This window comes from Marmota flaviventris, chromosome 6 (genome assembly GCF_047511675.1).
Source record: "Marmota flaviventris isolate mMarFla1 chromosome 6, mMarFla1.hap1, whole genome shotgun sequence".
In the NCBI taxonomy this organism is placed as follows: Eukaryota; Metazoa; Chordata; class Mammalia; order Rodentia; family Sciuridae; genus Marmota; species Marmota flaviventris.
In genome coordinates this window covers 34,305,449-34,322,534 of record NC_092503.1, presented here as the reverse complement: position 1 = coordinate 34,322,534, position 17,086 = coordinate 34,305,449, and the positions used below count along the sequence as shown (strand labels likewise).

General features: G+C 36.3%; 1 protein-coding gene across 4 annotated transcripts in view; it reads right to left on the bottom strand.

The window, feature by feature from the left end:
* Positions 1-17,086, bottom strand: part of Arhgap18 (Rho GTPase activating protein 18) — a 147,754-nt gene that overhangs the window by 46,687 nt on the left and 83,981 nt on the right. For all 4 annotated transcript variants that reach the window (XM_027947389.2, XM_027947388.2, XM_071613036.1 and 1 more), the window contains exons 6-10: positions 13,126-13,291; positions 10,471-10,562; positions 6,130-6,207; positions 3,275-3,434; positions 1,598-1,680 (exon numbers count right to left, since the gene is read on the bottom strand). In XM_027947389.2, the coding sequence (XP_027803190.1) occupies positions 1,598-1,680; positions 3,275-3,434; positions 6,130-6,207; positions 10,471-10,562; positions 13,126-13,291 (579 nt within the window). The remainder of the gene's footprint in view (positions 1-1,597; positions 1,681-3,274; positions 3,435-6,129; positions 6,208-10,470; positions 10,563-13,125; positions 13,292-17,086) is intronic.

Below are 17,086 nucleotides of genomic sequence, written 5' to 3'. Positions count from 1 at the left end.
ATACACTTTTAAACACAATTGTTAAAAGAATATGCCTCAGACTTGGAAGGCAAAGTCCAAAGATTTCTAGACCAGCCCAATAGCAAACATACTGGAATCAGCGTTTTCTTCTAAAACTCGGACAATTTATTTGAATATATCTATATTTTAAGGAATTATGTGTATTTCACTTTTCACCTTCCACTCCTTGTTCACAGGGCTGTCATGCCAACAGGCATTTTTATGTGAGTAAGAAAAAGATGTTCCCCAATCTTCCTACATAGTGGAAACTATATCAAGGGCATGGCTGGTAATTAGAGGACAGGCAGAAAAATCAGCCCCACTCTGTCCTGGACCCATTTCAGCAACAATCTACACATTCTTACACAGTAGCCCTGCTATGGCAATATCTGAGTGTAACTAGTCCTAGAATCAGTCTCTGCCACAAAAACCAAACCTACCCTAATATTGCCTTCCAAGTCATGCATTTGACAATCAGTAGAATAGAAGATTTGTTTCTGACATAGAAAAGGGAGAAAACTCTTTAGACATTCTCCTGTTGGAGAAGTAGTGCATTGCCCCTAGTCATCCTCATGGAAGTGCTTTATCCAAAAAAGTTGAATAGTTACGTTCATTCCAAGTGCATTAGAGAACTACTACTGCCCATGAACTTACAGTTCAAAGAGTTTTTATAAGATGAAGAAAAAAAATTCTCAAGACTGACCAAATGCTGATTTTTCTTTACATGAAATTTCTCAACATGATATTTAACTTTAAATAGAAAAAAAATGCAGGGAATAAAAAGGCAAGGGTCCTGCTCTACCTACATAAAACAATTTTTATGGTAATGGCAAAAATTAAAGTAAATATTCTCTCAAAATTATATTGAAATTCCCTTTTTCTTTTATAAAAGTTTATAATTAAGCCTTTATAACTACTCCATAAACTCTGGCCCTTGAGGAAAATAAATCAATGTGGAACAATTCATACTGATTATAAGAGCCTCTAATAACACTTATAATAAGTGGCATTAAAACATATGAATATTAGAACAAATCATTTCAAAATTATATAAATCAGAAAAAAAGTCCTTAGAGAAATAACTAGAATTTGAGTTGGTCGATCTTTAGGCTAACAAATAGTTTAAGTCACCATTAACAACTTATTTCAAAAACTCTACCCTTTGGAACTACAAAAGATCAACATCCTTAGGCAATAGTGGGTTGTATTTATATTAGTGAGTCTTAGGATTTTCATTTTAAATATTATTAACCTTATTAATACAAACTCATTAAACAGAATTTGGAAAATGTAGAAAAATAGGAAACAAAAAGATATCCATTGTTTTCATTAATCAAATGAACCTTAATCATCTGTTTTGGTAGAAGAAATGTTATAGAAAAACCTAAAATGCAAAACCTAGTAATATGAACAACAACCAACATAATAAGTTAATAAAGAATTAAACACTTTCCCTCCCCATCAGTCCTTAGAAGTCTTTTCCTTTTAAACTTCTACTAATCTTTCCAAGGTAAACATCACATTGTTGTACTGAAAATAATGAAAAATCACTATGCTATGTCCTAAAGGATATTTAATGTAAATTATCCCAGCTGACCTTCAGTGTGTCTCTGTTTGCATCCGGCAGGAGGATGACAAGGAGGTTCAGAGCCTGCAGTTGTTGCTTCTTGGTTGGAAGATCTGCAGATAGATTAGATAGATCTGAACTCTTTTCTTTATTGAATATTTTTCTTTATATTTTCAAGCAAAAAAGTTATTTGGCATAAACATTACAGTAAAATGTAAGATGCAACGACGACTGAGCAGCAAGCCTGGTTGAGAGAGTTTGTGGGAGATCAGTGGAGCAGCTGCCAAGAGCTTCCTCTCCCTCAGAATGCTCACTTCCAACTGTGATCATATGACGAGCGGCCTTATGTTTGCAGACACACAACAGTGCTTTGGAAATAATTTTAACTTCTGTGAGATAATTATTCCCCAATGAAAAGACACAGAAGATTGGACCTTCCATGACATGGCATCAGGGTGCATCTTGTGTTTCTTTTAATGGTGAGTAAACAAATACATGGGACGAGTCCACTAATTTCAACAGGAATAAGTAAAACAGGGTCTTGGAACACAGTTGGTGTTTAATATGTGTTTGTGCAATGAATTAGGAAACCAAACAGCAACTAAAAGAGTCTAAGAGCTACATTATAAACATTGAATCTATGATCTTCAGTAGTCCTCAACCCATTTAAGTAATATTTATGTATATTTAGAATCATGCCAGCATTTGTCAGCAATAAATGTGGCCCTTTAATCTATCAGGAGATGTATGCAAAATAACACAATTTAACCATTAAAAAATATTTTAAGCATAAGATGGTTTCTTCTGTTTAAAGATGAAATCTGTTAAAAAAATACTTCTAAACATATTTCATGTTTCCCTTATAAATTTTGAAGAAATGTTATGGTACAAAATGACTCATGAATTCATCTCAATATTGTATGCTTTAAGAATAACCTGGAACCGTTCTGATTGACATAGTAGCTCACCATAATTATTAACAGTGCCCCTCTTTCACTCAAAAGTGTCCCAGTCTGGAAGCTAAAGATAAGGTTGCTTAAACATGTTGACAGCGTTCTTTCTTTTCTAATGGACTCTCAGAGTAAAAGGGATAATTGTGCCGGTACATAACCCTTATAAGATCGCTGTGTTCCCTGAAAAGGGAATCAAGAACTATAACAGACATTAACTTGGAGCTTGACCAAGACCACAAAATTGCAACACACAACAAGTCTGTGTCCTCCACCAATGAAGCAGCAAAGTGCTCTGTCCCATGCTTCCTCACAACAATTTCCAAATTTAATTTTTCAGGGAAAATGCTCACAGACTCTACTACATCTCCTTGTGCTTTTATGACAACTGTTAATCCACAGCTTCTCCTGTAAGTGTTGCTTTTAACACTTGGCAAGAAAAAAAAAAAAAAAACGCATCAGAGATCTTCTGCAACTCCTATTAGAGAAGTACTTAAGTTTCTGGGTTTTAACTTTCAATTGTATTGTTTAAATGCCAAGCAATTAACCTGTACCCAAAGAGAACATCCTGTAGCCTATTTATGCAGACATGTATATTTGTAAAAGAAAAGGGAAACAGCCTGAGGTATTAGAGCACCTACCATCATCCATGAGTCAAAATGTGTCTACTTGGGTACACCTGGTTAGCTGCCTCACCCTGCCAAATGCATTTAAAACAACATAGATGGCTCTAGCATCAAAGAGGGATGGCACTTACTCTGCACAGCCTGAAAGGCTCTGAGATACTCTACGCTGAGCAGGGGTTGGGGCAGCTCCCGGATGAAGAGCTTCAGCAGGCTGGCTGCGTCATGCTGTTTGACACTTTCCCAATTAAATGTCCCTTCATAAAACTTTGCTTCTAGTTCTTGGCAAAGATTCTGAAAGAGACAAGGGGGGCGGGGGGATGGCTATCAGTAAGTGCATTTTTCCCCTGCTGAGAGTGTGATATGTTTTCTGCTTTACAAGAATTCCACTCTGAGAAGACATATTGAAGTATCAAAAGTCAATACTTCCTTTACTCAGAAAAATACTATCCCCACCTCCACCCCAGTTTTACTTTACTAAGAAAAAATTGTACCTAAGGCCAAGACATAAAAAAAAAAAATTACTCAAACTTTAGTAATGAAAGAACATAAAAATTAGTTAAAAGTTAAAATAGTCCTTCTATTTAGGGGCTTCACCTAGATACAATAATTCTTCAAGATATTAAAACAAATCACTTAAAAGAGACAATTAGTTATTTATAAGTGTATTTGTGTAACAAAATGCATAATCAATCTTTGCACCCTAAAGCAGAAGATCACGTCTGATTAGTCACCTCTGGGAAATGGAAAACCAAATCCTATAGCAAACAAGGCATGAAAATACATCAATATACCCGTCTTCAAATGCAGCCATTCTGCTTTCAACTAACTCAAGGGAGCATTCCGAGTTCACTTAGAATTGGAAATACCTACTCATTTACCTCACAGACTCTGCAAAACTTGCTGGCAAAAACTACAACTAATAAGTCAATTTAGTTTAATAATCACTACTTTCGACATGCCTTTTTTTTTTTTTTTTTTTTTTTTTTTAATAAACACCATGGTATAAATTCTATCGTGTCAGAAATCCTGTCAAAGTTTGCTACTTCCTTCTATTAGGTGAAACCAGGATCCCACAAGATGGTTTTTATTTTCCTTGTAAGGTGACTTTTATCACATTATCTCTTCCCAACAAAACCCCATCCTCTACCTTCATTATTTTTATAATTAGAGAAAAGTATGCAAGTAAACTTAGAAATGGAGACGTGAGGGCAGAGGGAGAGAAGGAAAAGAGAAAACAGAAAAAGGAGAGAGGAAAAAGAAAAGAGGGAGAACCAGTAGGGCAGGGAAGAAAAGAGAAAAGCAAAAATTTTGCTTCTTATCGTTAAATTATTTGTAATGGACCAGCTGCTGCATAATTTGGTGGATGACAAGAGGCTGGGTTAACCCAGCTGAATCTTCTTAATTGGCCGTTGTAGAAATTACATCTAGTTGTCTTTCTGCCAGCCTTCCCATCACAAAATAAAATCCACATATATTCACTATTTCTGTACTAAAGTCAACCTGTCTTGGATCCTGTGGGGTTGCCATCATGCTGTGCTCATGAGGGCCCAAAGGCTTTGAACTGTCAACTGAGAAGCACTACTTGTGCTGACATAAGTAATATGAAGCCACATTACCTGTTTCCATTCCATTGTAAGAGAACCCATTTCTCAAGAGCTGATCCCTGAATCACATACAATGCCCATGATTGACTGGTGAACTCGCCGTAGATGTTCATAAATGCAGAAAGACATTGGCAAGTTATAAAACTTACAAACAAGGCAAAGCCTTTCCAGGGACCTCTATGTACCAGACACCAAACCCAGGGGACACAAGCTGAAATTTGTCAGCAGGGTATGTCACATTACTGGAATCCTATTAAAATGAGATCACTGTGTAGGAAGAGCCAAGTTGGCTGAATCTAGTGTCTTGGAATAAGGAAACTTATCACTAGGTGATGCAAACTGTGGAATACATGAATAGTAATTCCAATCCTAGTAGTACCAAAGCCCAGCAGTGACAAGCAACGGCAGCATGCACCCACTGAGCGTCATCTCATCCTGGTCAGCTCTGAAGTTGTCAAATAGGATAATAGGACTTAAGGAAATGAACAGAGAAGATCTCTTCCCTTGATCATATTTATTCTTAGAATTTCAAATTCAGTCAGACAATATCTAGCATGCAAGCAGTTTCTCTGCGCTATCTCAGTTTAGAGTCAAAGCTGAATTTGAAAGATAGGGTAAAAGAGATAGTAAATGACTGCTAACTGAACATTTCTGCCAGGTGAATTTTCTAGACGTAGTTATAGTTACAAAGAACTTCCTTTAAAAGCATGTCTTCTGGGAGACATATGTAGTACATCCTGCCTGCAGGGTCATTCCATTATCTATTGTGCAATCACTGGAAGTTTTATCCCCCAGAACAGGAGTTGGAGCACAGAGTTGAAAACAGGAGGGTGCACAGGACCCCGAGGAGACAAGAAAAGGTAAGGACAAAGGGGGATCCAAACTAGGAAGTCTGGGAATCCCCTCGCCTCTTTTACCAGCCAGACTTGCATCAGCTGGCCACAGAAAGAAAAGGAACTGTGATGATAGGGAGTGTGGTTGGGACACTCATTCTGCCAGCTCGCCAACACTAACAAAGTATGGGGACTATTGTCAAGGGCCATATTGTGCCAGAGGCTTATGTTTCTGTAAAAATAAAAATAAAAACTCAGTTGCTATTACTCATCCTGATAAACCTATCACCACAACCCTCTATTAATATTTTGAGTCATCATGTTCTCTTTAGACTAGTGTTATTAATATGGCAATTTTGAAAAATAAAAACTTAAAAGAGAAGGGATTGTAGAAAACCTAAATATAAAGTGAAGTGTTAAGACGTTTTATTGTTTTATTTTATCCACTTTGTTAACTATAAGGGGTGGGGAGGACAAGTTGGCTTTAAAATGCAAAAGTATAATTAAACAATAAAATTGTACATTAACAGAGCCAAAAGGTTACATTACCTTGATTCTAATGGCAGCTCCAGGTATTCGTAAGAGGCCTTCAGTTTCCAAACCTCCCTCTTCAATTTGAGAAATCAGCTATGTATAAACAGAAAAACATGCTGATTTTGATATCTGTAACAGGTATATTTTAACATCTGTTTCATATATAAATAAGTGAAAGCTGATTGCAATGACATGTACACTGGATTTTATGAGGTTTTGAATGCTAATGCACCACCACAATTCAAAACAATAAGTCCAAGAACTAGTTATAATTTAGAAAAAGTTGGCTCTGGTTTTACTTTGCAACAGAAGTGTGTAATTTCGCACAACAGCTGTGGTACTCCAAACAAACAGAGAACGAAGATGTTCTTTGTTTAAAAGCAACCAAGAACATCCATTTCTTCTGTTTTTCCAGCAACATATTCTGAAATAAAATAAATTCTATGAAATTCTAGTATCTGCACAATGACATCACATTTTTAGTTTGTTCCAACAAAGAATTACTTACAATATGAAGAAAAAAAATTTGTTTGCTAATATTTATTTTTAAGTCTTTGATGATAAACTTGAATGTTCTTAAATAGGACTTTTAAATCAAACCAATGGCCAATGACTACACATAGCTTTCTCTTCTGGAACCCCAAAATAAAGTCTTTTTTGTTTTCTTTCTAAGGATGGAAGCCAGGTCCTCCCACATGCTAGGCAAGTGCTCTCTACCACTGAGTTATATCCCTAGTCCTTTCTGAGACAGGGTCTCACTGACTTGCCCAGGCTGGCCTCAAACTAGCAATTTGTTGTCTCAGATTCTAAGTAATTGGGATTGCAGGTAAACGCCTCGGCTCCCAGCCTTTATTTTTAAAACTATAAGCCAAAAACTCATTAAAGTAAGGCAAATGGGGGAAGTTATGGTGACAAACTATTGAAAGCTACAAAGAAGACAAGAGTGGTCAGTTTCTTGGTAGGGTGATCTTCCAACTGGAAAACTAGAACCCACATTTCCTGGGTAGCACACAAATTGTTGATGCAGGTATTCTGTTATTTTTAAGGAAATCGATTCCACATCCTCAATTTAAATATAATGCATTTATTAGCATCCTATAGGTTTCCCTTCCTACAACCTACCCACTTTCCCCATTAGCCTTCTCTTACTTCATCAGACAGAACTAGTCTGCCTCATGTGTAATCTCAGTATAACATCCTCAGCATATCCTAAGGCATAAAATCTTCCAGAGTACAAAAGAATGTTTTTCAGGGAAGACTCCTTTAATCATTAACCAAGGTGCCATAAGCCACATAGACCTGTTTTTATCTTGTATATAAAAAGTGCCTCTTAAGAACCAAACTAGCTGTCATAAAAGAGCTCCTTTGACCTGAAATCAGTTCTATTAGGGTATGTGAACACTGGAAGCAATGGCAATTTTTCTTTAATGACATCACCTCTTCTATCCTTGGACTATTTGGTGGCTAAAGGATGCTCTGATTTTTAGGGAGCTGGGTTAAGAATTAACCAAAGAATAGTCACAAAATTCTCCTAAGGATTTATTACTAGATGAAGTATCTTTGACCAGTTGAAGTAGTATGCGATTTTTTAAAAATTAAACCAGAAAACTTTTCAAAACCACATTGTTCAATGGATAGAAACTAAAAAAAAAAGAATTAATAAAGTATTTAAAACCAGATTTATAAATATTCAATGAATAATTTTCATTTTATTTCACCTTGTAAAATTAACAATAAAACAAAATCATGTTAGATTATAAGCAAATTAGTTTTTAGTTTCTACTAAAAGCATAGTTTCTATGCTTTCTCACTTTCATTAAATTCACAAAAAAATGGATCATGACTTCTAAATAGCTAAATGAGAGCAACATCTGAATTTTCAATATTCTAGACTTTTTTATTATTCTCAAAAACTGAATTCCGGCATCTGACAGAATTATATATGTGTGTATACAATCTGAATTTCATATTTTCATATTTCTCACTTTGAAAATCACATTTTTTTACCATCACATATTACATTATTAAAATATACTATTTTGCCTTCCTTTTAATTTTCAAGACTTAAAATAGATAGAAAATTATAATATTGATCTATATAGTGAATATGCTAGTTTTAATAATTTATCTCATGTTCTATAATTTATCAGTAATTCACAGCATTTCTCAAAATATATAGTATAGATTTATGATAACTGAAAAATGAACTCAGGCTTTTTTGACACAAAGTATGCCTAGTACGGCCTATTTGTCAGAACACTGGATCTGCTAACTAAATTATAAAGTGGACTTTTTCCATTAAATTAAAATTAACAACATTTTATTTTTCAACTCTTTATGAGAATATGGTTTAAACAAAGTGCCTCTGAGGAAAAAATAAATAAATACCAGATAACAACTCAATGGTAATAGATAAGCTCTGCTAGTGGCCTTTTTTTTTGTGGGGGGGTATATTTCCTCAAACATTAAAAGTATAATCCTCTGAAGATTGGTAATGAATCTCTTTGTAGATCAGTGGTTTCTATTTCTTTCTTTTTACAAAACAGAGGGAAGACCCAATTGAGTTGTCCAGCTGATGAATCCAAAGGCACTTCTCATGACAGACCACTGTGATTTGCTGCTTACGATTCAGAGGGGACACAAGCAGATGAGTGTTACCTACAAGCAAACTCTTCATATGAATGAAAAGCTTGGAGCTATACCACCAATACTTCATTCTAGCAGGCTGCCAGAGTCTAGAGAATGTTGAAAAGAAAATAATGAAAAGTAACTAAATAAACTTTAACAACGACGACAACAAAATACTGTCAAGAGAAATGACAAAGGGAGATTTTTCTCAAGGGACCGGATACCATGCTCAGCCTGGTGAGGAAGCATCATCGAACCTTATGAAAACCTAGGCTCACAGAACTTCCCTGGTATGATGATGTCTTTGTGTGTCCACTTGGCTACAGTATCCAGTTATTCAGTCAAATACTCATCAAGATGTTGCAGGGATAGGATTTTTTCAGATGCTATTAACATTTAAATCATAGTTTGAGTAAAGCAAATAACCCTCCAGAAGTTGGAGGGCCTTACCCAATCAATCGAAGGCCTAAAGGCAAAACCTGGGATATTCCAAAAAAGAAGTTCTGTCTCAAGACTGAAGCATGAACTCTCACCCCAGGGTCCAGACCATTTGCTCCACATCTGAGGCTTGCTAGCACCCATACCTAGCTGACAAAATTCTCCAAAGTACTTCACTTCATATCTTTCTGCATATATCCCATTGGTTCTGTTTCTCTGCAGAGCCTTGGCTAACACACTTAGGAAGCATGCTGCTGAGATTCCCGTTCTGAGAAGCCATTTGTCTATAACGACTCACATCTTTTCTTGAGACTAAAAGAATTTGTCAGTAACCGGTATTTGTTACCCTCTTTCTATTAATCACAGGAAGCACTGACCACTATTCATACAGATACAGGTTCTGTAGGCAGTGGCTGTCAGAAGCTGATGAGTAGGATAAACCGCACAACAAAGTTCATCAGGAGAGACAGAGATACACGGGTTTGGTGTAATGGCAAACAAGAGCAATAAAGGCCACAATGCTAGTCAGACAGGGAAATGACCAATTTGGCATAGACTAAGTGCCAAGATTAAGCCTTAGGTTTGGATGAGTCTGTTGGCCTAGTCAACTGTGAAACCATTTCTCCTGTCCCTAGAGATTTCAGAAACTAATATGCCTGGACTGTTGCAAAGTATCCATAACGTGGGTTGTCCACAACTGATCTGATCTAGCTTCTTCAGCGTGTGCTTCCTAGCTTTTATCAAATGTAATCTGTGCTTCAGGAGCAATGATGGCTCAGAGGTTGGGCTGAAATTTTTTATTGCTATAGATAATCCCCTTATGAATAATTGAGTGTTGACTACCCAAGTGATTTGATAGTTTAGTAATCATTTTCTAATTCTACTTTATGGTTTCTTTGCCTACTTTGGACATAGGCACTGGTAAATTAAATTGGACATCCTCACTGTAAATAGGAAAGCTTGGGAAATACATACAGGCATGAAATATTCATGAAGATTCAATTCCCTAGAAATTTATAAGCAGTTCTCACTCCTATGTATTATAGAATTGAAATCTCAATTATACAAATCCAGCTAATACAAGACAGGAAAATGATGCCCGGTGATCACAGTTACAGTAATAACACAGAAAGCATCACCATGAAATAAAAATTACGAGCCCTCGAAACAAATTTGCTTCCTGAATAGAAAATCCAAGTACCACAAAGTAAAAGAGACTATCAATTTAAACTATAGTATATAATATAATGAGTACCAAAAAAAAAAAAAAAAAAAAACAGGCCTACTTACTTTTTGAAAGATCAAGGGTATTCGAGTTCCAGGCACTTTTCTCTGATCTTGTTCTAACAATGTGGCCAGTGGAACACCAAAAAGACCAGAATCTGCAACAAGAAAACAAAATGTCTTTGTTTCCATCAATTGACTAATAATAATAAATACAAAAAAAAATGTTAAGGCATAAGATTTCTGACATTGTCATTCAATCATGCAACTATTTATTGAGTACCTACTAGGAAAAGGACAAAACTTGGCCGGCCATTAGGTCAATATAAAAATTGACCCTGCCTTATGGAGAAATATAGCAGCAAACAACGTGTTAGCTTGTTGTTACTGTGACAAAATGCCTGAGACAAACAACCTAAAGGATGAAAGATTTATTTGGCTCATAGTTTCAAAATTTCAGTGCATGGTCAGCTAGCATCATGGCATAAGGACAAGGTAAAACACAGCTCTCACCTTATGATGGCCAGAAAACAAAGAGTGGAATATGGGACAAGATATAGTCCCCAAGGGCAGAACCCTAAGGCACACCTCACTCCCTTCAACTAGGCCCAGCCTCTGAAATTTCTGTCACATCTCAATAGTCCATTAAATTGTGAATCCATCAATGGATTAATCCATAAAGTCAGAACCCTCATGATCTATTTACTGCCCCAAAGCCCCAGCTATGAACATTGTAGCATTGGGAAACAAGTCTTGAGCTAACACATGAGCCCGTAGGGGATGTTCCAGATCCAACCAGAACACTAAAGATTGCAAAAAAAAAAAAAAAAAAAAAAAAAAAAAATCACTGAAATAATTAGAAAAGGGAAAACTGCTACAAAAGGAAAAACAGACTCCTGGGAGAACATATAAATATTCAAACAATTTACTAAAGTTCAATCAAATTAAAAGTTATGGCTGAAAACCAAGTATTACTCATCTCTTCTAAATTGACATTTAACATTCTACAAAACAGCTAAGTATCAATAAATGCCATTTTGAGAAATAAGCCAACTTTATGATCCTATTCTACAAATGTTTCCACTTAAAAAAAAAAACAGTAGATATTTGGTATTCTTAAATTTAAATCTGTAGAGTTTTTTTTTTTTTTAAATATAGTCAGTAATCATTCCAGAAGAAATGATAGATAATATCATTTATAATTTTTGTAAATTACTATCATATGCCTTGACTTTGGTAGGAGCATAGTTCTTACCCAGAACCTCCACCTCATCCCCATCACTAAGTGGAGAATTACCACAGATGAGATACTTGGTTTTCAGCCATAACTTTTAATAAGTGATGAAGATTATTTTTTGCTGGACGTGGTGGCATACACCTGTAATTCCAGCAACTTAAGGGGCTAAGGCAGGAAAATCACAAATTTGAGGCCAGTCTCAGCACTTATATGAAGAGGGCTTGGATGTAGCTCAGTAGTACAGTGCTCCTGGGTTCAACTGAAACACCAAAAAGACCATAATCTGCAACAAGAATTTTTTTTTTTTTTTAAATACTGGAATTTCTACTGTTCCATTTAAACTGTGATAGCTTTAATAAGAACAATACTTCTCCGCTAGAATGGAATCCTTAAACAAAAACAAACACAAAAATCATGAGGACTAGGTTACAGTTATTTAAATTATATTTCTATCTTTTAATTGCAGGTTTTGTGATGAGATTCTAGAAAAGCATGTGAAGTCTTCTTTCTACACAAGAGACTCATGGAAAAAAAAAAAAAAAAGAGCACCTTTTAACCCAGAAATTCACCATTCCAAGCCTCAAGCTAGAAGATTCCTAGGAACTGAACACGGAATGTGGTCCACCGTGGGTCCACTATGACAGAGGACCTGAGGGAAAGACATTTCAGTCCCACAGAGAAACTGCCGCTAATATTTAAACCAGGTGACTACTTGCCTTGGCTAATGTTACCATAGCAACTCATAGTCCTCATTCATGGTGTCCTTTTAGGAGGCACCTTTCAGGTTAAACAAGAGGACAAAGAGTCCTACACAGTAAAGCTTTGTCAGTAGAGAATTATCTGGATTTCCAGACCAATAAAACCCCAGAGGAACAAAAACCAAAGATGTATTCATTCTTTATCATGCTACAAAATATAAATTCTATTTCTGTAATAGGTAAAGCAAGCTGCTTACAAAAGAAAAACTACACATATATAGGATTAGTATCATCTAGGGGTACTGTATATATGTTACAATGACATTCCCTTAATAGGATAAGAACTATTTTAAAAATGTAGTTACAACTCATAGGTAAGTGAACAAAGCAACAAAAATACTAACTACCCCAGTATTTTCTAGCCAGTGATAAGTGAGAGTCATAATTTAGGACCAACCAGCTCAAAGTCATTTTTCAAGATCTGAATTTGAAAACAAATGTTTTTTTAAAAAAATACAGTTTTCAAAGGAGAAAGCATAAAGTTATGATTCTTTGATTCACAGTTTCCTTCTGTGGGAATTATTTGATTATGCCTTTATTTTCTATAGTCTCTAAGACACAGTATACTTTTATCAAGTTACTCAATTTTTGAAGGCAATGTTTTAGAATCTGAACTCCAGATGTATTTGCAGATGTTGCTTTGATACCTGCCCCCAAGAATACTGCTAAAAATCCATTTTGCTGCTTTAAAAGTCAATCTAACTATTATTTCTATTTGAAGGTTACCTTTTGTTTTGATTTTCGCAGCTTTCTGTTGTTTCAGCTCGACACCCAATACATCATAGAGAGCGGTCAGCTCAATCAGGGCTAAATGGCAAACTTTCTTCATGTCCTGGGGTGCAAGGTCACCGACCTTTGTGGTGCCTGTTTTATCTTTTGGCAATCTGAAATCCTAAAATAAATACAATTAATATAGTGAAAGCTTACAGTATCTAACCATTTTTGTAATGCAGGAAGAAAAAAAAAAAGCATAACTCTATAAAGAAGTTATACTCAGATTAAATGACAAGGAAAGCCATGATAGAATTTTCCCTGTCAGATGCAGAGTGAGTGATCCTGTCACAAGGGGTGTGGAAGTTCCAGAATCTGACAAAGTGAATGAGATCATGTACTGGGAGGGCTCCTATCAATACTACAGGTCAAGAGAGTAAGCCCAGAAGAGAAAATGACTACCAGTTAGTGGTTCTTTAAGAACCAAAGATTAATCAAGCATATGCCTGTAATCCCCCAAAACTCGGGAGACTGAGGCAGGAAGATGGAATGTTTGAGGCCAGCCTGGGCAACTTAGTGAGATCCCGTCTCAAAAAACCAAATAAAAAGGGCTGGTGGTAGTATACTCTTGAGTTAATCCCCAGTACCATCCAAACCAAAGCAAAATTGGAAGTTGAGGGATAATCAATGGGGTGGGGTGGAAGAGGAGGAATTACATGATATGATGAGGATAAATAGGAAGAAGAGAAATAGCAGCATGAGTGTGTGCTTAGAATGTGCCAGGTACCCTTCACATACATTGTGTATCTTCTGTAAGTAAAAACATGGTAAGATTGGTAAAGGCTACAGGGCATGGGATAGCAGCTGGCATGAACTTTAAAGACAGCCTGCCAGTCATCCAGCTGCTTACCAGATATGCGATTTGGCAATTGCTTAATCTCTCTTTCTGCAAAATGGGAGGAGAGGGAAGAGAGAAAGGAGGAGGAGAAAAAGAAGGAAGCCACCTAATTTAAAGTGCTGTTGTGAGGTTTAAATGTCACTACGTCCCAACGACTTTTATGTGGTTGCTCTTATTAGTTATCATTATTACTTTAACAGCTGAATACACCAAAATGGAGAGGTGCCAGTCAGGACCACAAGCAAGTCAGTGATATTAGCTGTTTTATGCATTTCTCAAATATCATCTAGTACTCTTAACGTTAAACTCATTATATATAAGAAAACAAGCCACAAGAGGAAGAAAAAGAATTTCTTTAGCATATTTAATACATGCTGCAGTCTGCCCTGTTTGCTGACTAAACCAATGATCATTTTCTAGCAGTCTGATAAAAAATTATTTCATTAGATGACATCGTTGAGGTTTACCCTTGCCTTCTTCATTTAATTGCCAAAGATGTTCAGTTGATTCCCTTTTATTCTCTCTGCTGATTTTTGTCATTAACATCTCATGGCCTAAATATTAATATAAGCAGCAGGTTAAAGCATGGTATCATGCAGGTCCCCAATACTCTTTTCAAGAGGTTTAGAGGTCAAACTTATTAATTCAAAAATTGTCAATTCTTATAATAATTAATATTAGTTGAATAATTAATTTTAATAATAATTAAGACACTGTTTTGCCTCTCCTGCTTTCATTTTCTCCTGAGTGCAGAGAGAAATTTTCCTTTGGTAAACGATGTAGACCATTGCAACAGATAATGCAGGAGGAGCTGACCTAGTAAGGCCAAATATTAGAGATGTGCTAAAATTAGAACTATGCCACACTTCTCAATTTTTAGTTCTAAAAAAACAAGGCTATTTTCCATTTTCAAAAGGGCTTTTATGTTAATGGTAGCAATTACTTTAAACAGACTGTGTGTGGCACTAGGGATTAAACCTGGGGGTACTTTATCACTGAGCTACAATCCAGACTTTTTTTTTTTTTTTTTTTTTTGGAGACAGTGTCTTGCTAAGTTACCAAGACCGGTCTTGAACTTGCAATCCTTTTGCCTCAGCCTCCTGAGCCACTGGGATTCCAGGTGTGTGCAAGCTACTATGTCCAGCTAATTTATTTATTATCATTATTATTGTTGTTTTTGTTTTATTATTTTGTGCCACGGATTGAACCTAGGCCTCAAGTATGCTAAGCCCATAATTTACCACTAAGTTACACACCCAGCTCCTTAATTTAAGTTTGATATAAACATCCATAGGTACAACCCACATAAACAAAACCTCTTTGAGGGCCTCAATAATTTTTAACAGTGGTGAGACCACAATTTTTGAGGGTTACACTGTCCCCTGAAATCTATAGCCAATTTCGTTCAAGCAAACTCAACTCTGAGAGCCTTAAAAAAAAAAAAAAATCCACTAAAAAGAGAAAAGGTATCTCTCTTAGCTTTGGGTAATTTTTGTCCTATGAAAATATTGAATAAAATAAGAACAGACCTCATGGAAGATGGAGCCTAACTGAATTCCCAGCACTGATGTGGAAGGCCTCCATAGTGCTGGGCACAGTGGGTGAGTATGTGGAGCTGGGCACAGGGGGCAAATCTGTCTCCATCACTTACTAGCTATGTGGCCTCAGGCAAATACCACCACTTCAGCGCCTCAGCCTCTTTACCTGCAAGATGGAATAATGCCATGTTCCACCATATAAAGCTATGGTGAGGCACTCATGGCATATAGCAAGCACTCAAAAAGGGTTAAGTATTACCACTGTGTCTTTCTTCACAGAACTTTTTTTAAATAATGTCAATGTTTCATGGTTTTCCATTAATAAAAAAATGACAAGATTCATATTTACTTTTTACTACATTCTGCCAAAGTCTCAAAAGGGTAAGAATGACTATGGCGGTGTTGTAAGTATGGAAAATGAGGCCTGGTGGAAAGGGTTAAATGTGGCCACATGGTCAGTGACAAAATTACAGATGCAAATTAAGATCTCCTCAATCCCAAATTCATTAAATCCAGTCCTCCCAGCCCCATTCACCTGGCAGGCAGAGGGCAGAAAGCAGCAGGCAGGAGGAAATCTAGGTTGGCAGGTGTTGATGTAGGACTGGGAGCGCCCCCCCCCCCCCCAAGGACAGGAGCTACATCTTAATCACCTCTTGTAACCCTGTTGTATCGTAGACCTGGCACATTTCAGGAGCCCTGCCACTGGTCTAACAAATGAAGACACTCACACTACAGAATGAAAAGCATATACTCAAACACCACACCAATGTTTTGATATTCTGATTTTGCGATTTTTACTAAGCTTTACTTTTTAAATCACACAAAACTTGTCACATTTTTCTCATGCATGGCCCTATATTTATGCTAATGACTTTGTTTTCTGAAGGGCTGAGCCAACCATATTTACCAACCATTTACACATTTTTAAAAAGTCCTAAATGTTTCATTACAATCAGTTGTTTTTGGGCTAATAAGCCAAACACATGTAATATAATTATTGAAGTACTACCCAAGGTAAATGTTTAGAGAAACCTGAAATATTATTAGTTCAAACATTTGATTTACCTAGCAATATATGTCATGAGCTTATTTATTTATTTAAACATTGTACTTAATGAAGGAGTTAGTTCTTTACCCCAATGTTTAATTCATAGCAGCTGCTTTAAATATTTATGAAGTTTCCTGTCATTTTTGTTTAGTTAATAGACTAGATGGCTGAGTTCCTTGGTTAACAGAAGACAGTAGAATTTCAGCAACAGAAAAGTTCTCTACTTTTGAAAAATGTGCTTAAAGCAAAGAATGAAATAAAAATTTTCAAAAAATATAAGGTCCCTGAATCCCTGTGTTTCATAAATTAGCTAGGGAGCGCTCCCTGATGCTCCCCCTCCTTTGTAGGCCTTGCCATACACGGTAGCCTGCAGGCATTTCATCAGTAATGATGAACTTGACTTTCCTACTCCTCAGCCTAGCTTCAGCTTGGAAAGGAAAGCAAGAGAAAAGTGTCAAAAGCTTAGTCACCAAAGTCAAGCCTTAGCATGCC